At 45.2% G+C, this 23,118-nt stretch overlaps 3 protein-coding genes across 4 annotated transcripts in view; 1 reads left to right on the top strand and 2 right to left on the bottom strand.

Annotated features, from left to right (window-relative positions):
• The window catches only part of LOC131456385 (ras-related protein Rap-1b), a 12,673-nt gene extending 9,213 nt beyond the window's left edge, over window positions 1-3,460 (bottom strand). Inside the window, exon 1 of the mRNA XM_058624674.1 lies at window positions 3,355-3,460. The gene's annotated coding sequence lies outside the window, so the exon portion shown is untranslated. The remainder of the gene's footprint in view (window positions 1-3,354) is intronic.
• Window positions 3,461-5,532: 2,072 nt separating this feature from the next.
• cand1 (cullin-associated and neddylation-dissociated 1) lies at window positions 5,533-19,634 on the bottom strand. Of its 2 annotated transcripts, none has more exons than XM_058624541.1 (25): window positions 19,336-19,633; window positions 16,045-16,120; window positions 15,710-15,777; window positions 15,456-15,610; window positions 15,149-15,360; window positions 14,321-14,489; window positions 14,115-14,220; window positions 13,442-13,587; window positions 12,973-13,124; window positions 12,726-12,866; window positions 12,341-12,482; window positions 11,639-11,847; window positions 11,382-11,550; window positions 11,203-11,292; window positions 10,957-11,110; window positions 10,396-10,633; window positions 10,122-10,310; window positions 9,881-10,024; window positions 9,271-9,406; window positions 8,998-9,174; window positions 8,704-8,799; window positions 8,468-8,637; window positions 8,217-8,381; window positions 7,473-7,580; window positions 5,533-6,859 (listed from the first exon to the last, which is right to left on the bottom strand). In XM_058624541.1, the coding sequence occupies exons 1-25, from the start codon at window positions 19,401-19,403 to the stop codon at window positions 6,635-6,637; spliced, it is 3,705 nt and encodes a 1,234-aa protein (XP_058480524.1). In that variant the 5' UTR covers window positions 19,404-19,633; the 3' UTR covers window positions 5,533-6,634. The 2 variants fall into 2 exon arrangements, with proteins under 2 accessions (XP_058480524.1, XP_058480525.1); XM_058624542.1 differs by lacking the exon at window positions 5,533-6,859 and adding an exon at window positions 6,930-7,037 and having other exon boundaries at window positions 19,336-19,634.
• A 186-nt stretch (window positions 19,635-19,820) lies between these two features.
• On the top strand, window positions 19,821-21,394 carry LOC131456386 (aminoacyl tRNA synthase complex-interacting multifunctional protein 1-like). Its single transcript, XM_058624675.1, has one exon. The coding sequence runs from the start codon at window positions 20,289-20,291 to the stop codon at window positions 20,820-20,822; it is 534 nt and encodes a 177-aa protein (XP_058480658.1). The 5' UTR covers window positions 19,821-20,288; the 3' UTR covers window positions 20,823-21,394.
• Window positions 21,395-23,118: the final 1,724 nt, after the last annotated feature.

The following is a 23,118-nucleotide window of genomic DNA, read 5'->3' as shown; positions in this document are numbered from 1 at the left end:
TTGTGTGTGTACCTGCATTACTTACACACTCGTACACACACTACTGACATTGTGGGGACACACGTTTATTTTGGGGACAAACAACAAGTCCTCTGTGTGTGTGTGTGTGTGTGTGTGTGTGTGTGTTTGTGTGTAGCATACCAGTCATGCTTCACTGTATGTTCGTAGCCTCTGGTGCTGGTGGCAACAAGACCCAACAGGACACACGAACACACACACACTCTTGTACGTCATCTTTAATGAGGACATGCGTAGACATAGGGCATCCCAAGCCATCACAACTAAATGCATAACCCTTAACTTAAACCTAATTGTAACTATAACCCCTAAAAATGCCTTTAAAGTTTAACTGTAGTTTTCTGTTAGCAACTTCCTGTCTATAGTTTTTTATTTTTTTTTCACGGATCAATCTGAATTTTTGTCGATCATCACCCGAGGACATTCTCATTCATTCAGTTTTGGTAAGAATCCACCCACAGGTGACGTCAAAAAAAGGACCACATTTTCAAGAAATGCCCATTTCCTATTAACGGGCAAACATGTAAAAATCCTCACTTTTGTCCCAAAGTGAGGAACAAAATGTCCTCATTTTAAAAAAAAAAAAAAAAAAAGGTCCTCAAAAGGTCTGAAGATGACACCGGTCCTCACAATGATAGAAATACAAGAACTCACACACACAAATGTGGGCTTGTATCTGTTTAGATCCTGCCTTGGTTACCGCGGTGATGAGATAAGTGTTTGTTGTGAGTGTTTAAGCAGTTGATGTCAGGATCAAATAGTACCATCACTATTACCCAGAATCCTCATTCCAAAATGGGCTAACTCTAGCCCTGATGTTTAGCCCCGGTGCTTCTTGTCCCAGGTCTAAGCTTTTAACCTGTTTGTTGTTAAAGAGTTAAAATAATTTGTTAAACATTTCCAAGAGACATTTAACCCCCCGGGGGTTCAGAGAAGTGTGGAACCTTAAACCTGTGTTAACAGTGAATGTGTGAAAATGGAACAAGACAACCAGGGGATATCCTTGAAAGAGGACTATCTTTAGACCAGCACTGGTCTTAATTCAGGAGGACTGTTCTTAACCCGGGATTATCCTTGATTTATATCTATCCTTAGCCTGTGATAGCCCATCCATAACCCAGACTAACCTTTAACATAAGACTATGCTTAACCTGGGACAATCATAGCCCAGGGCTATCTTTACTCTAGCACTGTCATTAGCCGTCCTTTATTTAATTTAGGACCATCCTAAATTTAGGGCTTTTCTTAACCCAGGATTACCCTTAATTTAGGACTACCCTAAACCTAGGACAATGTTTAACTCAAGACTGTCCTTAGTCCAGAGCTACTTAAAACATTGCATTATCCTTAGTTAAGGACTATCCTTGATTTAGGAAAATCCTTAACCCTGGGCAATCTTTAAGTCAAGACTATCCTTTGCCCAGGGCTATCATTAGCCTAGTACTATCCTCAGCAAAGCCCTATCTCTAAACCTAGGCTATCCTTAAATCCTTAACCCAGGATTATTCTTAACTCAGTCTAAAGCAAATCTGGATGAAAACAAGAAAGCTAATATCCAAACAGGTTAAATTTGGAGCGGATCTGGACTCCTGCTCTACTCGTTAGCCTGATGCTGCCATCAGCAGAAGACTTGACACGTCCAGAGCAGAGAGTGAAAGTTTGAGTTCCTCAATACAACAAACCGCGTTCAGCGTGACGCAACAAGTCCTGACGAGTTCAGGGATTCAGAGGAAGTTAGCGAGGGAAGCGGCAACAGCAGGCGAGGCCAGGGGAGAGAGAGAGAGAGAGAGAGAGAGAGGTTACAACTACAGCTTTATCTGTTACACGCTAACAGATAAAGCTAGTAACTAACAGTTAACCTAGCAAGAAAAACAACTACTTGTGAGGTTAGTGGGGGAAAAAAAACAATGCCCCGCCCCCTTCTGGACAATTATGTTCATGAGGTGACGTTGCGGCAAAGCAATGGCAGTTAGCCAAAACTTAGCTAAAACACCGCATAACGTTCTTCCTTTAATCTGCGTCAACACATCCAGTAATAATCCGATTATTATCAGACTGACCAATGTTAGCGCCATGTTGTTAGCATAACAGAGAGTCTGGAATTCCATCAGCAGCAAGAGACAGGAAGCTTGCTCAAAGTTAGCCACAGGCTAGCTAAAACACAACATGGCCGAGAGCAGTTTGAAATAAAAACTTATAAAAAAATATTATCATTTATAATCTGATTATCGGACTAATTGGTGTTAGCATGGTGCTAATGTTGTTAAACCAACAATGACAAAGCAAAACAATAAGCTTTTCTTGACAAAATAAGTGATTCTATTAAAACAATCAACCTGAGAGATGAACCGGATTAAAAGTAACAACTACTTTGAATATACTTCTTTAGGTTAAATCTATCAGATTATCAGTTGTATTAAAAACTTTAAAAATGACATTTCAGTATTTCCTCAGTGTTTGTTTCTGCTTTTTTTTTTTACACTTGACAGTGACCGAAACACACACACACACAGATCCCTGAGTCAACCACAACTAGGTGGGGCCTGTCAATACCAAGTGTGTGTGTGTGTGTGTGTGTGTGTGTATTGCTGACAGTACAACAGAGGAATAAAACCAAGCCTTGTCTTCACTCTCTCACACACACACACACACACACACACTTGGACATCATTAACCTAGATCATAACTTAACCAGTTCCTCAGAAATGAGGTTGTGGTCTCCATGAGGACTACTGGTCCTGACAAGAAAAGGTCCTAGAGCGCGCGCGCACACCCACACACACACACACATAAACTCCAACTGTGATAAGTTACTTCCTCTCTATTTTCTCCGGCAGCGCAGCGGGGGTTCCGCAAATCTGTTGCCGCCTCAGAGAGCTCCCCACCCGGCCGTACAGGGGCAGCAGGCCCCGCTGTCTGGGGGACCTGAGGGCTGGAGAACAGAGACCGCTACAGACACACAGCCGCCATGATGCTCCCAGCTGTCTCCGTGTCTCTGTCTCTGTGTGTCCACACCCACACCACCTCCACCAACAATTATTATTATTATTACTACAAACGGAGCTTATGTCTGTCTGTTGCCTGTCTGTCTCTCTGACTGTCTGTCTCTCTACCGCTCCGTCCGCCTGTCGGTCGCTTCCGCAAACCCAGCCCTGCTCGGCGCGGCACCGGCCTGTCTCCCTGCTTCCCTCCGTCTATATCTATCTGTCTGTGTGTCTACACCCGGGTGTCACGGTCCGACACGGGTTTACCGACAGGTGCGTGACGGTAGAAGAAAGAAAAGACCAGAAAAGAAGCGGAAACGGGGGGAAAAGAGAGAAAAGAAGCGGGACTCACCGTCATCCACCCGTCCGCCGCGCTGCGCTCTCTCTCTCTTTCCTCCACTCTCCGTGGATGTCGCTCTACCAGAGCCGCTCCCTCCTGCTGCCGCCGCGCTCCGACGTCAAGCCACACGTGGTGAACGCTAACTGCTTCCTGCCGGCGCTTTCAAATTAAAAGCCACCAATCTGCCTGTTTTCAAACTGGGATATTCATAGAAATACTGAATAACAAAATGTAATAAAATAAGATTTTTTGAATACATTTAAACATACTCATGACCCGGAATGACCCAGTTTGTAATGAGTCATGTTTTGACTAAATTTAATTCGATTCAATAATAATAGATGACCTCAATTTATAAAATAAAAGTCTCACAGCGATACATATTTTACACATTAAATAATCCATGAAAAATGTTTGGTGAAATAAATCATTACACAAAATTTGTTTCGCATTTGTTTGACAATTTAGTGTTGACGATTTTATACTGAAAAGCTCAACAATAACTTCCTGTTCCGCTATACATGCTTTTTTTCTCTCATGACGTTTCAGCCTCAGCTGCTTCCGCTTCCTGCACAGAGAAAAAGTTTCTTTTCAACCGCACAAATATTTATATTTTACTGTATTTTTTTTTTGTCAAAAAACAAACAATATCATTTTGTTGAATCAAAAATTTAAATTTAAATACAAAATTGTATTTTAAGATGAAAAAAATCAGTTTTTAATCAATTAGTAACTAAACTTACATTAACAATTAATTTTCTAAAAAAAAGATACATGGAAAAACGTATCACTTTGTAAACATTTGATTGATTTTAACATTGTTGTTTTTATTAAAAAAACAAAAAATCTGTTTTCATTAAAAAAGATTGTTAAAAAAACATGAAAAATACAAAAATATATAAAATTTTACTTTTGTATTAAAAGAAAAAATATTTAAATACCTTCATCAAAAAATATTTTAAAAAAACCCTATTTTTATTAGCACTATATTTGTTAAATATTTAATTTATCTAACTTTTTAGATAAAGGAATAATCTTCTTTAACCCTTCCATCACATCCTTTACTAAATATAAACAAAAAAAACTGAATTATATAACTGACACTTATTATGTTTTAATAATATATTATACACAATTTAAAACAGCATTAATCTGAGTTTATTGTTTGTTTTTTACATTATAAACTGGATAATGTGGTTTATTTCTTGCCGTTCACTGTCGACTGACTGTGTGTGTGAAAGTTGACAGTGACACACCCACACACGGTCTCCCTTTGAACTTCCCCTTCTTACATCCTGTGTGTGTGTGTGTGTGTGTGATCACAAACACAGGCAACTCAGCTCTTGATTTCATGGAATTAAAGGGACAGTTCAGCTTTTTTTTTTAGAAGTGTCATTGTGACAACACAAGGGAAATCAGGTTTTAGCCACTAAACAAAAAATCTCATCCACTCACTCTCACACACCAAAGTTCATAGAGAAAATCAGTGATTTAAGCTCACGGGGCACAGGAGCTCCTGGTCGACCGCTGCCTCGTGTGGTCACTTTGTGTCACTGAAGTTAATCTGGACCAACTATTTTAAATGCTGAATTAACGAAATAAGACATGTGAGTTTAGTGATGGAGGCAGCAGTGGATCAACTCCCGTGTGCTGTGACGTTAAAATCACTGATTTTCTCTATAGGGTTTGGTGTGGGAGCGTGAGCGCTTTACAAACTTTGGTAAAAGAAGCAAACGTGTTAAGACATCGTAGACTTTTTTTTCTTTAAATTCATCACATCATGAGTTCACTGGTGTGAGCGTGAATCCTGGTTCTCCTCAGCGTTTTTTTCGTCGGTTCATCAGAGCAGAATAAATTAGTCAACTTCAAAAGAGGAAAAATCATCAGCATGTCAATGATCAGCCAAACACACACACACACACTTTATCAATTCAGCTGTTGCTAGGCGACCGGATGAACGAGCATCAGCTGCTTTGTTTGCTCTGACGACTTTCTGCCTCGTTGAAGCGGCCAATCAGAGCCAGAGCAGCTCCTCCGTTCAGGAAGTCGTTAACCTGAAGCGTGTGAAGATCAGTGCAGCTTGAGTGAGAACTTTGGGGTTTGTTTTAGATTAAGACGGAGGTTGAGATTAAAGTTAGGTTTAATCCTAATCTGAGTAACCACGCACACACACACAGAAATGACACAGTCTGAGTATGAAGGCAGGCAGAAATGGACCTTTTTTTATTTTTCTTAGGCGATAAACAACAGTGAACTGTCCTGACCAGACCGGACTGAACCGCATCAAACCGGATCAAACTGGTTCAATAAACACAAGACTGAATCCAGTTTAAAACTCAAAATAGATCACAACGCCACAAACCCACATCAACCGCACCGAGTTTGGTTTCAATCAAACCAGACTTAAGGCCGACTCATGCGCCACCGCTTTAACGTAAGTGGGAGTGTCCAAACACCGGGGGTGCGTTCGTACGCCGTACTGTCTGCGCTACATGCACGATTTGATCGGCACTGTAATCAGATTACTTAAACCAGGTTACCAGAGCGACAACTGCACAGTAACGCCATCATGTGGTCCAGGCGGGTGTGGTCAGGTGGGGCCTGGTCCAATAACCCCTCCTCCTCCTCCTCCCTACCTGTGGGGGTCGAGGGTAGGTAAACAATGAAGCTGATTGGTCCACAAACAGTAAAACCCCTCCCACCCGACGTAACTCCCAAGCATCCCATTGGTTGCCTACATGTTTCGCAAAAAAAACAAAAACAAAACAGAGCGAGCCCCTCCCCCTCCTCCCATTGTCACAGCCTCAGGCAGAAAAGGCTGTCGCCCCCTATTGGTCAGTTCTGATAACACGCCAGCTGTCAGTCACTCAGCAGTGGCCAATCAGGTTACAGCACCTGTGGAACTTTCTGGAATTACGAAAAGGAAAAAAAGAAAAGAAAAAGACAGGGACATCGACCAATCAGATGACCGCGCTAGAAAAACAAACAGGAAGTAGGAGGAGCTTCCGAGCCTCACGTGGAATTTATTTTTCAGGAATTTATTTATTTTTTCTTCTTTTTGTTTGTTTGTTCTTTGTTTCCGTGTTTTTTTTGTCGTACTTCAGTCTCCTCCCTCTTTTTTTCCGAAGTCAGTGCATCATGAAACCATTAATTGTGTGTGTGTGTGTGTGTATGTGTTTGAGTCCTGTTGTCATGGAAACATGCTGCAGGGTTAGCGCTCCAGCAGCAGACGGGGGTGGGGTTGGGGTGGTGGTGGTGGCTTGTTGCATTGAAGGAACTGTAGTCCGTGTGTTTAGCTGGTGTCCATGGACTCCATGTTGGCGGAGCTGGAGTCCCTCTGGATGGAGTCAAAGATGGCCGCCAGCTCCTGATTGGACGAGATCTGGGACTGAAACTCGGACATGAGCGGCGACTTCTCGGCCTCAGGGATCGTGAGCAGAGCGACCACCGCTCGCATCGCCGAGCGCTTCAGCTCGTCCTGCTTCTCAAACTCCTGCTTCACCGAGTTAGCCTTCACCTGAGGGTGAGAGGGTGAGACGTGAGAGATGAGAGAGTGAGACTGAGGAGGTGAGGCCGAGGAGGCAAACTCCTGCTTCACCGAGTTAGCCTTCACCTGAGGGTGAGACAGGAGAGGGTGAGGCGTGAGAGGGTGAGACTGAGGAGACAAACTCCTGCTTCACCGAGTTAGCCTTCACCTGAGGGTGAGAGGGTGAGACAGGAGAGAGTGAAACTGAGGAGGTAAACTCCTGCTTCACCGAGTTAGCCTTCACCTGAGGGTGAGACGTGAGACTGAGGAGGTGAGAGGGTGAGACATGAGACGGTGAGACAAGAGGTGATAGGATGAGTCAGGCGGTGAGAGGGTGAGACGGGAGATGACAGACTGGGTGTTGAGTTGATGGCAGTGATGCAACATCATGGCTGCACACAGCTGTTAAAGCCATAATAGAAGAAGTCACATGACTCTGTTTGTTTACACCATCATCAATGACACCAGGGCCAGTTTCAGGAGGTCAGAGGTCAACTTTAAATCCAACCTCCTTCACTGAACCTGACAGACTGATTGTGTCAGACCTTTTCACTGCCCCCTGGTGTTTGGAACGAGTATGAGACGTCTGTGTGTGTGTGTGTACCTTGGTGGTGCAGGTGGCTCTCAGAGGCTCCACCAGTCTGTCCAGTCTCTGCAGGACAGCACTGGGACACAGAGACGACAGTCTGGCTAACATGAGGAAGGTGAGCATCTGGAAAACACACACAGTGACACAAAGTTAAACAAGCAGCAGTACTGCAGCACCGACGATAATAGTACTGCAGTACTGGTGATAGTACTACTGCAGTACTGATAATAGGAGTACTGCAGTACTGACCGCTATAGAGCAGCAATACTACTGGCAGTAGTAGCAGTAGTACTGCAGTACCTTGTCAGTAGTATTGTCACAGTAGTAGTAGTACTGAAGTACCTTGATGTCGTAGTGGTCCTTGTCAGTAGTACATTAACAGTAGTAGTAGTAGTACTGCAGTACCTTGATGTCGTAGTGGTCCTTGTCAGTAGTACATTAACAGTAGTAGTACTGCAGTACCTTGATGTCGTAGTGGTCCTTGTCGGTAGTACATTAACAGTAGTAGTACTGCAGTACCTTGATGTCGTAGTGGTCCTTGTCAGTAGTACATTAACAGTAGTAGTAGTACTGCAGTACCTTGATGTCGTAGTGGTACATTAACAGTAGTAGTAGTACTGCAGTACCTTGATGTCGTAGTGGTACATTAACAGTAGTAGTAGTACTGCAGTACCTTGTCAGTAGTACATTAACAGTAGTAGTACTGCAGTACCTTGATGTCGTAGTGGTACATTAACAGTAGTAGTAGTACTGCAGTACCTTGATGTCGTAGTGGTCCTTGAGTCCGTCTTCGACGTGGTTGAGGAAGGTGAAGATGTCGATGCGGTCCAGACAACTGTCCAGCAGAGTGTACATGCACTCAAACGCTGCTTTCCTCAGGTCCAGACCGTCGTCCACTGTGTGTTTGAACGGACCCATCTCCACCTGCACACACACACACACACAGAGGTCAAACACCTGAGTGGCCCCGCCCCCGTCCCCACCTCATGACCGCAGGTTTCTCCTCTCACCTCTCGGATCAGCTCTTTGCGAACTTTGGTCTCGTTGTAGAGCTGCGGTAGAACCGAGTCCAGCAGCTCCCGGATCAGACTGGGTTTGTTGTGAGCCGCCGAGTTAAACGTTACCAAGGCGACGCGGCGCACGTTCAGGTCCGGATCCTCCAGCGTCTTCAGGAAGTCACCTGATCAATGAATAACGATCAATACATGATCAATGAAGAGTAAGAGTGTGTGTGTGTCAGTGTTACCTATGCAGTTCTTGAGCAGAGGGTCAATGGGCTGCGGTTGGTCAGAGATGGTGAACTTGACCGCCGTTACCACGGAGCTTCTGGCGTACGACGACCCTGCAATCAATCAATCATCAATAATTCACATCAACAATCACGTGACTGATCCATGGGTTTGAATAATTGACCTGCTCATCAATCAAAACTTGTTTTAGAGACAGATTGTAAGGAGAAAAAAAGGAGGCAGGGCTTAAAATCATCTTTATTTCTATTGGTTGAGATTGTGGGTGGCGGTATTGATTGATTATTGATTACCTGACAGCAGGTATCCTTTGAGTCGCGGCAGCAGCGTTTCGGGGTCGATCAGCGTCAGTTTTCCAAGACATTCGGCGACGACGTTCCTGGTCCCTTCCTCCTGACACTCGCTGTGTTTGAGCAGCAGCGTCCAGACAGACTCCACGTACGGCTTCAGACCGGACACCGAAGCTGAACCTGAACACAAACACACAGATTAAAACCAAACACACACTCACTCACACACACACACACACACACACACAGATTAAGAGTGTAAGCTGCAGCTCTCACTGATGATTTCTTTGAGCGAGTGCAGCAGCAGATACTGTCTCTTAGAGGACGAGATCTCCTGCAGGACGAAGGGAAGATACTCCGGAAGATTCCCGACAGCGATGCTGCCCAACGCGTACGAGGCGGCCGACTTCACCTGAAGGGGGGGGGGAGAGAAATATGAAATTCTGACTAATAGCCCAAATAAAATTATTGTTATTGCAATAATTACACAAAAAAATGCTTTAAACTCTTGAAAACGTCTCTAAAAAACACTACATTTTTGGTGAGAGTAAATATAAAAAACTTTATAGAAGGTTAAATAGTTGCTAAAATTCAAAGTCAGTTGTGTTTTTTGAGAGGAACGAGACGACACGATCTCATGAACTTTTTAGAATCTTAAATAAGAACATTATAGATCGCAAGGTTTTCTACACTCACGATGAATCAACTAAACAAAGCTCTGAGACTGAACTTAACGTGAGTGATAGGAAATGATCTGGTTCCTTCTGTGGACAATAAGACAAACCTCATTCGTGCCTCATTTACGGCCACATCTGTCAAAGCTGATTTAAATTGATCTGCGAGTCATTTGTTTTATCGATGTGGGTCCAGAACCACGGAGACAAACCTCTTCACTGGAGGAGGAGAAGGCCTCCAGGATGACCGTCTTCAGCTCCGGTTGGCTGCTCAGGTCCACGTGGTGTCCCACCTCGCCCAGCGACAGCAGAGCGAGGAGCCTGATGGAGTCTGTGGAGCGGCTGTTCTTCACGTCCTGAACAAAACCAAACGAGGAAAACTTTAACTTCGCACAAAAAAACCGCGACACGGACGACCTCACGTTTGCGTCCTAGTGGGAGGAGCATTCTCACCTGGATGAACTGTCCCACCACAGCCGGGCCCTCGTTTGGACACGCTCGGGTTAGTGCGGCGACACATTTGGCAATAGAGCAGTACGCCTGCTTGTGGGGCAGCGCGGCGCTCTGGGAGTAAACGGGACCGGTCAGCATCCTTAGCAGGTCCATGTAGCCCAGGCCGGGAGTCTCTGTGGAGACCAGCGCCTGGACACAAACAAGCACAGTCAGTGTTTGACCCCGGGTGGCGGCGAGTCGCGTGACCCCTCCCGCGTGAGGTCGGAGGTCGTACCTGGTAGAATTCCAGCATGGCGGCGAGCGCGCCGCCCTGCAGCAGCGGGGACCGGACCAGCGCGATGAGCTGCTGGAGGATGTTGCCGCCGCTCAGCTGACCCAGCGAGGACGGGTGAGTCACCGCCAGCGTAGACAGGAAGCTCAGCGCCATCTGCGACACGTGCATGTCGCTCTCTGAGATGAGCGGCGGCAGCTCGGCGAGGACGGCGTCCACCATGACGGGGGTCACCGCCGAGCTGAGGGAAAAAAAACCACAAAAACAAACATTTCAAACAAAGTTTCCCACCAATTTTCACATGTAATTTAAAGCCCCGCCCCCAAACACTGAAAGTCGTCATTTTTATTTTAGTTTAGCTCAGTTAACGTCAATAAATAAATGGACAACGTACAGACACGAACCAAATGAAGGTAGAGTAAAAAAACAAAAAAATTCACAAATGTCCAATATCCACATTTGATCTAAGCTCCGCCTCCAAAACACATATATACATACATATATACACACACACACGTCGTGACAGGAGATCTTCGCTACGTAGCACGTTGGTTTGCGCGTTACCTGTAGTTTCGGAGCAGGATGTCGAGCGCCGCTAGCGTGCACAGCTTCAGCGCTCGCTGGTTTTTGCGCAGGAAGGAGGCGAGGATGGGAACGGCGTCGGGGAGAACCGGCCTCAGGTCGATCTTCAGCGGAGAGCCGGCGATGAGCGTCATAGCTGCAACGAGACACACACACGCGGTCAGTAGCATTTCATACGCTCCCACCTGGGGGGGCGTGTGGAGGCGAGAGGGGGTGGGCGGGGCTTACCTTTCACTGTCGTCAGCCTCGTGATCTCGTTCTTGAGTCGTTCCAAGAAGATCAGCAACGTTCCCGGAAGTTCGGCGGGCAAACGGTCACCTGGGCAACAAAAAGACAACGCGAGCTCAACGAGACGCACGATCAACAGTATGACATCATCGCTGTGGCGAGGTGGAGGCAGCGGTTACCTAGGTTACAGATGATCTGTCCCATACAGGAGATGGCTCGTTCTTTCACCTCCTGGTCGATGTCGGCGGCTTTTAGGCGTTTGATCGTGCAGGTGAAAAGGTCGTTGATGTAGGGGGAGGGGTCAAAGCTGTCCGAACCCTCCGATTGGCTGTCCAGAGGTCGGATCACCTGGAGGAGACAAAAAGTGACGTCACACGTCAATGGCGTGGAACGTCGGGGAGGAGTTTGTTTTTTTTACAGATTCGCGACTCCGGACCTTGACGAGCTGCTGTGTGACGAGCAGCGCCTCAGAGGTGATCTTGTAAAAGGGGTCTCCCACGCACGCCACCACGGGCGGCACGAGGGCGGGGACGTGGGCGTGGAAGGCGTGAGCGGGATGCGTGACCATGATGACGTGGAGGCAGGCCAAGGCGTCGATCTTCAGGTTGGAGCTGCTCGATTTGTCGTTGAGAGAGAAAATGATTCCTGAAAAACAAGACTGTGTTTTTATGTTTTTTTTAAAGGGGAAGTTGTTTTTTTGTGACTTTATGAGATATTAACCGACAGATTTTAGCCGCTTAACAAATAATGTGTCAGTTAAAGTCTACGATATCTTTTTCTTAAGGAAACTGAAGTTTGTGAACTTACTCACTCTCCCACACCAAACCCCATAGAGAAAATCAGTGATTTTAACACCACAGCACACAGGAGTTGTTGATCCACTGCTGCCTCCATCACTAAGTTCTGATGTCTTATTTTGTGATTTTCTCTATGGGCTTTGGTGTGGGAGAGTAAGTGGTTTAAAAACTTCAGTTTCCTGTTGGAAAAGTCTGTGTAACAGTGAGATAAAGACGTGAAACGTGTTCTTAAGACGTCGCAGACTTGATTTTATTACACAAGTCTTTAGTTAAATGGTTAAAATCTGTTTTTCTTGATGGTGGCAGAGACTTTACTTTGACAGTACTCAGTAGTAAATTACCAGGTATTAGTACTGGGATGTGCTGAGTCAGCGCTCCGGGCAGGACGTTCACCAGCTCTGTCAACATGTTGAAACAACACTGACGCGTTTTCACGCTTTTCTCCTTCAGCTGCTTGTGAAGAGCTTTCACTATCATGGGCACCTGCAGGCGAGGGCGAGAGACATCCACAACAATGAGTGAGAGAGAGAGAGAGAGACACACAGAGAGAGAGAGATCATGTTCAAACTTGTCGTGGTCGTGTTTGGTGGCGCCGGATGCTGAGGGTTTTCCTGTCACCGTCACAATGGCATCCACACACCACAGTGTTCAACAGCACCACCAGGTGCATGAGCACGGTACTGCAGCCAGTGTTCAGCTGCTGGTTCAGGGTCTGGTGTGGATTACCTGGCTCTGCAGCATGGTCAGCGGCGTCTCTCCCTGCTCCATGGCGTCGGGGTCGGTCAACCAGCTCTGAGCCGGTCTGGTCTGTTTGAGCAGCGACAGGTAGGCGTGGAAGACGTCGGCCTTCACGTTCTCCTCCCGCTCCTGAAGACACAGACACGCCGTTCGTTTCCATTAATGATGATGACAATGACGATGATGATGAGCGGATCAACACAAGACGAGTCTACGGATGAGTCGTGCTTCGTACCTTGAAGCGGCAGACGAGCGCGGGGGACACCGAGCGGTAGAACTCGGGCAGCATCTCGTGGCGTGTGGAGACGACGGCGTCCAGACACTTCGCCGCCGCCCGCCGCACTTTCCAGCTCATGTCGTCGTCGTCGCTGTACTCGTCGTCGCTTCCTGGACGGACAGAGGGACAGACGTCGTCACTGTGCCTTTAAAACGACCCTCTATTTCTTTAAGCAAACTACAAAATCTATTACCTAGTGGTAATAAATTAGAGCTGCAACTATTAGTGTTTTTTCAGCTTCAAAATTGTGAATAATTTCTGTTTTTTTGCTCCAAATAACAACAAAAAACATTAAAATGTAATCATTTTGGTTTGTGGACAAAACAAAATCATTATTTTCTGACCAAACGAGTAAGAAGAATCTGCCGTGTAGCAGGATCACTGCCCGCTAATTTCAGTCACATTATTAATCTGTCAATCTCAGTACCTTGGTAATCCTCGTCGTTCTGCTCGGCGTCCATGGCGTTGTCGTCCTCGTCCTCGTCGTCAAAGTTGTAGTTGGGGTCGTAGGTCAGGTAGCGCAGGCAGATGGAGATGACCGTGGGGACGTGAGGGTAAACTTCTTTGGGGCACCTTTTCAGCGGCAACAGCAGGGATTAGATTAAATTAAATTAAACTAAAAGGAAAGTTTGACTCGAGTTCTAATCTGATAAAAAAAAAAAAACCTCACTTTCAGGATATTTGATACAACTTTAATCTTTATTTGTTGCTACTGTGGATTAAGAAGTGGAAAGAACAGCATCGTGAAGGTGGGCTGAAAGATTACAGGGAGTTGAGCAGAGGGATTTGGGATTATCACGCAGTGGAAACACGTTTCATTTACTGATAGAATCCTTGTGTTCCTCCTGACATCAGGCCGCTGAACACAGACAACACTTCTTGTTGTCTCTGATTTGTCGGTGTATCGTTACGACGCACACTTTTATTAGAGACTGAAACATTTGATCTGTTTCTGTGGCGTTTGTGGAGCCTGGACGTGACGCGGGCCAATCACTCGTCCATTAGGGATCAATACACTCGCCTGAATCTAAAACACTGAGAACAGACTGTAAATGGAGGTCTGTGATGTCACAGCGTGTGTGTGTGTGTGTGTGTGTTACCTCCTGACGAAGGACTCAAACGCCTGGATGCAGTATTCTCTGAGCTCGTCATCGTCGACGTTACAGAACTTCACCACCAGAGGGATGATCTTCTCCAGATACTCTCCTACACACACACACACACACACACACGCAGAGAGATGAGGTTTGTTAACGATGCTAGAGAGGAGGAAGCCGCCGCCGCTAACGCCGCCGCCGTGACTCACCGATCCGGTGTCCCGCCTGTCTGCTGATGGCGGCCGTGCACTGGATGTAGGTCCTGGTGGTGGACATGTTGTCGTTCCTGCCCAGCTCCGTCAGCAGGTGTTCGATGAGGTCGATGAAGACCAGGTTCCCGCAGGACATGACCAGGTGGCCCAGAGCCATGATGGTCCTCTGAAATGTTCCGTCACCATGAACAAAGGGAAATTAATTAGCACCTAGCCGTCAGTTAAAGGGATAGTTCTGATTTTAGCGCTGACTGGACCTGGCAGGTGCACTCTTGGTGGAAAAAAAAACGTCTAAAATTTGACACTTCTATGTTAGTTTAACTCTACGATATCTTATTAACACGTTCACGTCTTTATCTCACTGTGAGACAGACTTTTCCAACAAGAAACTGAAGTTTTGTAAAGCACTCACTCTCCCACACCAAAGCCCATAGAGAAAATCAGTCATTTTAACATCACAGCACACAGGAGTTGTTGATCCACTGCTGCCTCCATCACTGAGTTCTAACGTCTTATTTTGTCACTTTGGCTTTTGAATTCCTTTTATCTGATTGACCTCAGTGACACAAAGTGACCACACGAGGCAGCAGTAAACCAGCAGCTCCTGTGTCCCAGCCATCTGAAATCACTGATTTTCTCTCTGGGGTTTGGTGTGGGAGAGTGAGTGGTTTACAAACTCCCGTGTCCTGTTGGAAAAGTCTGTCTAACAGTGAGATAAACACTTCAGATGTCGTGAGTCTCTGTGTCTAAGGCTGGATTTTAATGCAGGGGGCGCTCTCTCACACTGTACACACACCCCGTCACTGTGAAGTGGGCGAGTCCTACCTTTCTGACGGCCAGTCTGGGGGATGTGAGCTGCGGAAGCAGACAGCTGAGGATGGAGGGGTGGAAATTCACCAACAGCCCCCCCTGCCTGCAGAGCATGTCGGCCATGATGTCCAGCGCCTCCAGCTGGACAGAGACGTCTTCCTGTTTGGCGATGGCGCTCGTCAGACGCCCAGTTATCTTCTTGCAAACACTGGCAGCGAGAGCAGAGCCTGGAGCACAGACAGTGACAGTTCTACTGTTAATCTCTAGGGGGCAGCAGCACCCGTGTGAGGCGACAGGTGGAGGCGTTTGTTTTCGTTCTCACCACTGGAGGCGGGCGGTAACTCTCCGATCACCGTTTTGAGTCCGATGGACGAAATGTCTCTGAGTTGTTCTTTGTCCGACAGCATGTTGGTGCACAGAGTGTCCACTATCGTCTCCACCTGGTACTCCTTCACCTTACTGACCAGGGGCCCCAGGCTGACGAAACAAACGCACCCTCAGTTACAGGTAAACCCCGATATTAAATAACAATAGACACAATTAAACCTAAGAACAAAACCAAATGTGAGTTTTTACCATTTGACAGCCAGATTCTGGACTTCTCCGTTCTTGTCTTCCAGCAGTTTGAGAATCATCCTCACCACCTGTCAATCAACCCAACAACCAATCAATAAATCAATACTTTGATTTGCTCCAAACAAAAACATCAGAAACCTGCACAGATGTCAAGATCTATAGAAAAGTACAAACTACTACAAAGAGTATGAAGCTGTAAAAACTTAGTCTAAATTGTGTAAACCAGTTTAACAACAGTGTAAACAAGATTGACTTCTATAAACCGGTTTAAAACAATTATAATAGTTTAAACCAGAATTTACAGAGTATAAACAGTATAAACCAGTGTGACTGACCTTCCTCTCACTGTCGTCGTCCAGTTTGATAGAATCCTTCTGTAACTCTGTCATCAGGTCGTTTGTGGCCATGAATCTGGAGAAAAAACAAAAACACGCTGAAGTCATTTAACACATAAACAACAGTTATAGCATCAGATAAATGTCTATATAACTGCATGAATGTCTACGTTGCAAATACATGAACTGTTGAGAGTAAAAATAGTGAAAGTTTCAGCCGCTTTAATACACACTCACATTTACTGACACTGTGTCTAATCCCACATTTATCAGGAGGCGGCGGCGGCAGCAGCAGCAGCAGATTAAAAGTGCTCAGCTCTGCGCTGTGAAGTGAGCAGCGTCTGAACAGAAAGAAGCGTAATTATCTCTGCTGATGCAGCAGCAGCAGCAGCAGCCGCCGCCGCTCCGTATTAAAGCTGAGAAGATTCCTTTAACAGCGGCGTGTTCAAGGTCAGCTGCGCTTTCCCCCAAAACCCTCGACACGTACACGTTCTGACAACTTCCACGTACTCCTGCAGCGAGCGCGATGAGACGATGATCTGCTGCCAGAAATTAAACGATGCTGCTTTTGCTGTGAAATTCGTCCGTTCAATGGGCGTTTTATTGTTTTGTTTTTTTAAAGAGCGTAATTAATGCCAGCCTCTAGTTTAACAACGACACGGTCATTTTCTACGACAACACAAGCACACAACAAAATCATTCATCCTTCACATACGATACGAGATACACGTGGTCCACGATACCAATAATACCGCGATTCTGTGACATATCGCAGGACAATCGTCGCAATAGCTGTCCACGTGACGAAAACACGTGAAACTGTGTTTATTCACAACACAGAGAAAGGTCAAAGGTCATAAAGTCTACATATTGAACGTGGATGAAGCATCACTCAACGTAGTTCTCTCCACCATTATCCCTCTTCTTCAGCCTGGTAACTTCCACCCACGTTTTACCTCATTTATTTGAGCAGCGCCTCCATGAGGAGACGTGAAGTAACAACATACTGAGCGAGGACAGACGGCGATGCGTCGCCAGATCCATATTTTGACCCAACAAAACAACAATCAACAATATTATCAACATCTCGTTGTTTTAAAAGATATGCAAACTTTATGGAGAATTTAAATCCGACAAAACGCACACTGAAACTCCGCTCGGGCTGCGAATAGCGATTCATTTCATCATCGAGTCCTCATTTGGTCCGTCACATGTCAGAAAATGTTGAAAAAAACACTGATCGGGTGTTTGTCAAAACTGGAAATGATGACGTTCTCAAATGTCTTGTTTCGTCCAAAAAATGTCTAAGTAATAGAATAATAATCTATTTGTGGCAGCCCTAGTCCAATCCAATCCAAATGTATTCATACAGCACATTTAAAAACAACCGAGTTGACTAAAGTGCTGTACGTCGCATAAATACATGAAACAGACAGGACATGAAACAATGTAAACTAAAAGTAGTTTCGTAATATCAGTTCAAACTTGACTTTTGGGGAAAAGTGACCGCCCCTAAAATGCATTAACTCGCTGAAATGTGATTGGCTGATTGGATATTTGCACTGACGAGCAGATGAACAGGCGTACCTAATAAAGTGGCTATTGGTACATTCTCCCATGTAAACAGTGGTTATAATTGGAAAGGTTGATGCGCTGTCTAGTTCCAAACACACGACTCGTGATTTGTGACAATACATCACAATATCACTGCCACTGTTAGGCATGAGTCGGCAGTTTCACTTACTTACTTTTTAAGGGGATTAAAAAGCTGTTTCCCAACCAGGTTGATACTTGACCTACACATAGACCTCATGATGGTACAACTAACATTCTTGACACCTGAAGTGTCATTTTCAGGAAAACAAAACAAACATTTGACCCGTTGAAGACACAATTCTACCATAACTTTGTTTTGTCGCCACCAAATAATTGCATCACCTTTTGACTCAGATACTGCACTTGGTCGTACAGGAATTTAGATTATATTACAATAAATTGTGCGGTATATATGACACACATACAACACACAATCCTGGTGATTTATTTTGAAATGCCCCACAAGCGGAAGGCTGCATCGAGGAGCTGGCAATTTATAACGATCATATTTATAATTCTTGTTTGTCACTTTAAAACGTTCACAAGCAATTTGGTTTAAGCGACATTACAAAACTTAGAAAACTTTTTATACCACCTGAGAAAATATTGAGCTCTTGAAGTAACATTATCATTATTAACGTTAAAATGCAGAGGTGTAAAAAAAGATTAAGAAATTAGATTAAGATGGAGTGAGAGATAAGGTGACTTTTTAATTCAATTAAATTCAGTTTCATTTGTATATAGCGCCAAGTCACAACATTACATTATCTCAAGGCTCTGTGCATGGACAACATGACAGAACCAGACTCAGACATGTGCAGCCTCTGCCTCGACAGGTAGGGATGAAAGGAAAAATGGGGGACAGAAATTATTTATTATTATTATTTACTTTTTTATGAAGAACACTTTTTCTGATTTCCAAGTACTACAAGAGGAAGCTCACGTACCATAGCCACGGGTATAAGTAACAATTAACTCTTCTTCACTTTTCTCTTAATCAATAACTTTTCTGCAGATTAATTGAGGGTAGACTGATTAACTGGTTAGTCGAATAATTAGGCCATTATTATTTTTTTTTTTTTAATAAACATTGCAATGGAGTTAAAACAATAAGTTTTAAGTTCTATATTTTAAATGTGTTTATTAACTTGTCAGTCTTATTTTTCCAGGCTTAATCTCAGTTTAGTTTGTTTACAGTCGAGTTTTAACGTGAATACAGTTTTAATGTGTTCATACACTCATAAAAACACACGCCAACGAGCAGAAACACAACAGAAACAACTCTATCATTATTGCAGCTAGCTGTCATGCTAACTTCCCACGTAAACGACTATAGCCGGCGGTCAATCGAGCGTTAGCTGACATCATGCTAGCTTGCGGCATGACAGAAGTTGCAGCTAACCCGGCTAACGCGGCGAGCTAACGGAAAACCGGCGGCGTTAACCCGCGGCTGACCTGCGGGTTTAACATCACTAGCAGCTGGTAGTTAACACCCTGGACCAAACTAACCAGCGCGCTGAGCACTAACTAGCTGGTTAGCGGTGTGACGATGATCAGACAGGTGGCAGGCTAGCTGTTAGCATGAGGCCTCGCTCTCGCTCTCTGTCTCTCTGTTGCTAAAACGGCGTTAGAAGAGCCGGGGCTCCGCTCGCGTGAGGTCGGTTCAAGGTTTGCTATTTTCATTTTAAATCTTACCTGAAGTCCTTGTCGCTGGAGGTCATTTTCTCCAGCAGGTTGGAGATGTGGTACGAGCCGGTCGCCATGTCGGTGTCAGCCGTTAGCCTCCCGCTAGCAGAGTGCGCTCGGTGAGTTGTGTTCCGGCTGCGGGGTGTTGCGCGTGTGTGCGGCCGCTTCAGCCCTCCTGCTGTTCGGCGCGTCTGAGCTGAAGTGTCCGCTCCTGCTCCTGGTTCCGGGTCCGGTTCTGGTCCTGGTTCTGGTGCAGCTGCCGCCTTCTCTGCTGTTACAGCGACTGTCGCATCCCGGGGTTCGCGGAGTTTCGGTGTGTTTGAATGGACCTCCCGTTCTCTCTGCAGAGGGGCGGGGTTAGCAGGAGTGGACGCTGAGGGGTCAGGGGTCACAGATTTTTTTGTATTTTTTGTGCCGTTTGTTTTATTATTGTTTTATTAGGCTCTTTATTTTAATCTCCGGGTTCCTTCTTATTGTTCATCTTCTGACAGAACTGTGCTGTGAAACTTGATCTTTTCAGATGTTTTAGTAACCATGGTGAAGGAACTTGCGGAAAGCAAATGAAAGGAGAGCAAAGATCAAAGGAATCTCTTATTGTACCAAATAAAATTTTGAGATTTAGTTCTCGACCACTTGTGTCTCATGGCTGCTTTGATCTGTGATCTCCAGCACCATCATTTACACTTAATAATCTTTGTTGGGTTGACTGCGCCTGGAAGAGACCATCAACAAACTCCTAGTCCATGTGGGTTGAAGCCAGGACACTGAGGTGGACCAGGTGAAGCAGGAGCAGGAAGTTGAAGGAGGACACCATCCTCACCAAGCAGGACAAAGCTGATGGGAAGTGCCATCAGCTGAGCTCGAGCCTCCAAAACCTTCTCCGTCTTCTGCCTCTTTTCTCAGAACCTCCATCCCAAAGGCGAGTGGCGAAAGTAGCAGTCGGAGGAAAAAAACAACAAGGAATGAAAGTGGAGAAAACGGTGGAAGCTCCTGATCAGGAGGATGTCGAGATGGACGGGAAGCATCTGTCGCTGCGCGTCGGTCGCATCATCTCAGCAGAGAAGCATCCAGACGCCCGCAGTCTGGTCGTGGTGCAGGTGGACGTCGGAGAAGCTTCACCCACAACCGTGGTCAGCGGGCTGCTCAAGCTTTTCCCTCTGGACCAGGTGCTGAACCGCATGGTCATCCTGCTCTGCAACCTGAGGCCGGCCAAGGTGCGGGGAGTCCTGTCCCAGGCCATGGTCATGTGCGCCACCTCCCCAGAGAAGGTGGAGATCCTGGATCCTCCGGGTGGTGCGGAACCCGGGGACAGAGTGACTTTCCTGGGCTTCCTCGCCGAGCCGGAGAAGGAGCTCTTTGACAAAAAGAAAGAGCAGGTTCTGTGCGATCTGTGCACGGACGGCCACTGCGTCGCCACTTACAGGGGAGCGGCGTTCATCGTCGCGGGGAAGGGAGTGTGCCGAGCGCAGACCCTGAGCCACTGCGCGGTCAAATAACTTTTTCCACTGAACTCAAAGCGTTCATGTCGTAGATCAATAAAAAAAAAAGATTCTGTTGAATTGAATGGTTCTGATCCGTCACAATGTCTGGGGTTTTCTTTTGTCGTATCATAACATCAGTGTTAGCATGAGGGGCAGCCATCATGGAATCAATCCTACGTGAGGTCGCTCCGACTTTCCGAGAAGTACGAACGTTCCACCGCGAGAATTCGGACTTCCGACTACGATACAAGTTGGAAAGTTTCACACAAACCGATCGCGACGACGGAGGAGATACTTCGTTAATTCACTGAATTTGAGACTGAATTTATATATATATATATAAAACCTCGGTTAGGTCTCAAACACGCGGCTCGCCGGCCAAATGTGGCCCTTCATACGATTTCATGCGGGATTTTGTGTGAATAAATACGTGTTGTTTTTTTTTTTTTATTGTGAATAATATATCGTTATGTATCAAAACAATCGCCTTTATTTTGAAATGATGTCAAACATTGACACAAATGTTGTCACAAATGTGATGAAGTTACCGGACGGCACAAAGACACAAAATGGCGCCCAGCATGCTATTTTGGTCAGGTCAATACTTAGCGTGCTTCTCTCCACGCTGTGAGTTTATTCCGACGCTTACACGTTTACTCGGGCGTCGCCACACGTGTGGTGAAACGACATTTGTTTATATTTAAATATGTCATTACTTCCACACCATATATGCATATACTGTATATATATATTTATATATATATATATACAGTATATACACATAGGGGAGTATATAGAGTACATACAGGGTTTGTTTTCTAAAGGGTTGTGAATCAACATCAGTGACGACGGTGGACGCGATCATTGTCTCCCTCACCTGCAGCAGGTGTTTTCATTCAAAACCCTCAGAGACACACTTCCTGTTTACTGAGCGTTTGAACATTTGAATGTCACACACACACACACACACACACACAGCTATTCTTCTGAGGACTCTGCACTGACTTCTAAAAGCCTCATCACTAACCATCACCAGTTATTCACTAACCTTGCCTTAACTTAACCTTAACCAGTATTCTAATCTCAAATCTAAGTCTTAAACTTTAACCGGCTCCTCAGACATAAGGTTTGCCTCAAGAGGACCAGGTTTTTGGTCTCCATGAGGACTTAACTGGTCCTTACAAGGTCAATGTTTATTAAGGTCCTGAAGAGGTTACAAATACAAGAACACACACACACCTGCCTAACCCTTAACCTAATTCTAACCCTTAAACCAGGTCTTAACACCCTGAAAAGCCCTTAAAAGTTAGGACAACTGGATAAAATGGCCTCACTTTTCCCCAAAAATGTCCTCACCCCCTATGTTTTTTTTTGTCCTCACAAAGGTAAGAACACACACACACACACACACACACACACACACACACACACTGAGTCACAGATAAGTTGAGTGGGATGTTTTCAAACCCCCAGGCTCTGCTCGGCTCTCTCTCTCTCTCACTGACATATGCATGCTGTGTGCGTGTGTGTGTGTGTGTGTGTGTGCGTGTGCACGTGTGTGTGTGTGTGCGTGCGCGTGTGACAGTGTTTGACAGTAATCTATGAAACGAGGCTGCAGCTGCATCACAAACACACGCGACATCGTCGTCGTCGTCTCAGGAAATGATTGGGATGAGGATGACGAGGACGAGGATGAAGAGGGTGTAATTACAGCCTGACGTGTGGAACGTCTGAGATTGTAGATGATCATTGATTTTTTTTTGGACTGAATAGACGCTAAATAAAAACATTAAATTGACTTAACGAGGTTTTGTTTGCGTCGCATGATTGGGACAGAGTATCCTTTTCATTTTTATTCCCTTTTTTTGCATGCATGCATTCACTCATTCACGTCACATCTCATCAGTGAGCATTATTTACATACGAGAGAAAATTTGTGAATAAAATAGCAACTATTTTACAGCCATAGCTCATCAAACTAATGTTGTTTTAATTGGTAAATTAATTACATATTCATTTGTGCACATTATTTCAAATCTCTGCACATTTGTGACCCCAAAATCTTTTCCTGTGAAGCATCAGTGGGTCCATGACCCAGTGTTTGGGAACCAGTATCTGAGTGTCTCGTCTCTTTGTGACTCTTTGTTCGGTACACGCTTAAAACACTTTATCACCATTTTGACATCGCTAAAAATATTTCACTTTTTCCCCACAAAATTTCAAAATAAAAGTGTTTTGTTTTGATAGGGAACAAAATATATATATATACATATATGTATATATATATATACTGTATATACACATATATGTA

This window comes from Solea solea, chromosome 3 (genome assembly GCF_958295425.1).
Source record: "Solea solea chromosome 3, fSolSol10.1, whole genome shotgun sequence".
NCBI classification, from domain to species: Eukaryota; Metazoa; Chordata; class Actinopteri; order Pleuronectiformes; family Soleidae; genus Solea; species Solea solea.
This window is presented reverse-complemented; position numbering and strand designations above follow the sequence as displayed.

Bases quoted from the DNA above. Each gene is read 5' to 3' on its own strand.
- cand1 (XM_058624541.1), bottom strand. From the start codon at position 19,403: ATGGCGACCGGCTCGTACCACATCTCCAACCTGCTGGAGAAAATGACC. The intron at 10,311-10,395 runs GTACGACCTCCG...GTTTGTGTCCAG, and splicing joins CCATGCTGGAATTCTACCAG to GCGCTGGTCTCCACAGAGAC. The intron at 9,175-9,270 runs GTGAGAGCTGCA...GTTTGTGTTCAG, and splicing joins CTCGCTCAAAGAAATCATCA to GTTCAGCTTCGGTGTCCGGT.
- LOC131456386 (XM_058624675.1), top strand. From the start codon at position 20,289: ATGAAAGTGGAGAAAACGGTGGAAGCTCCTGATCAGGAGGATGTCGAG.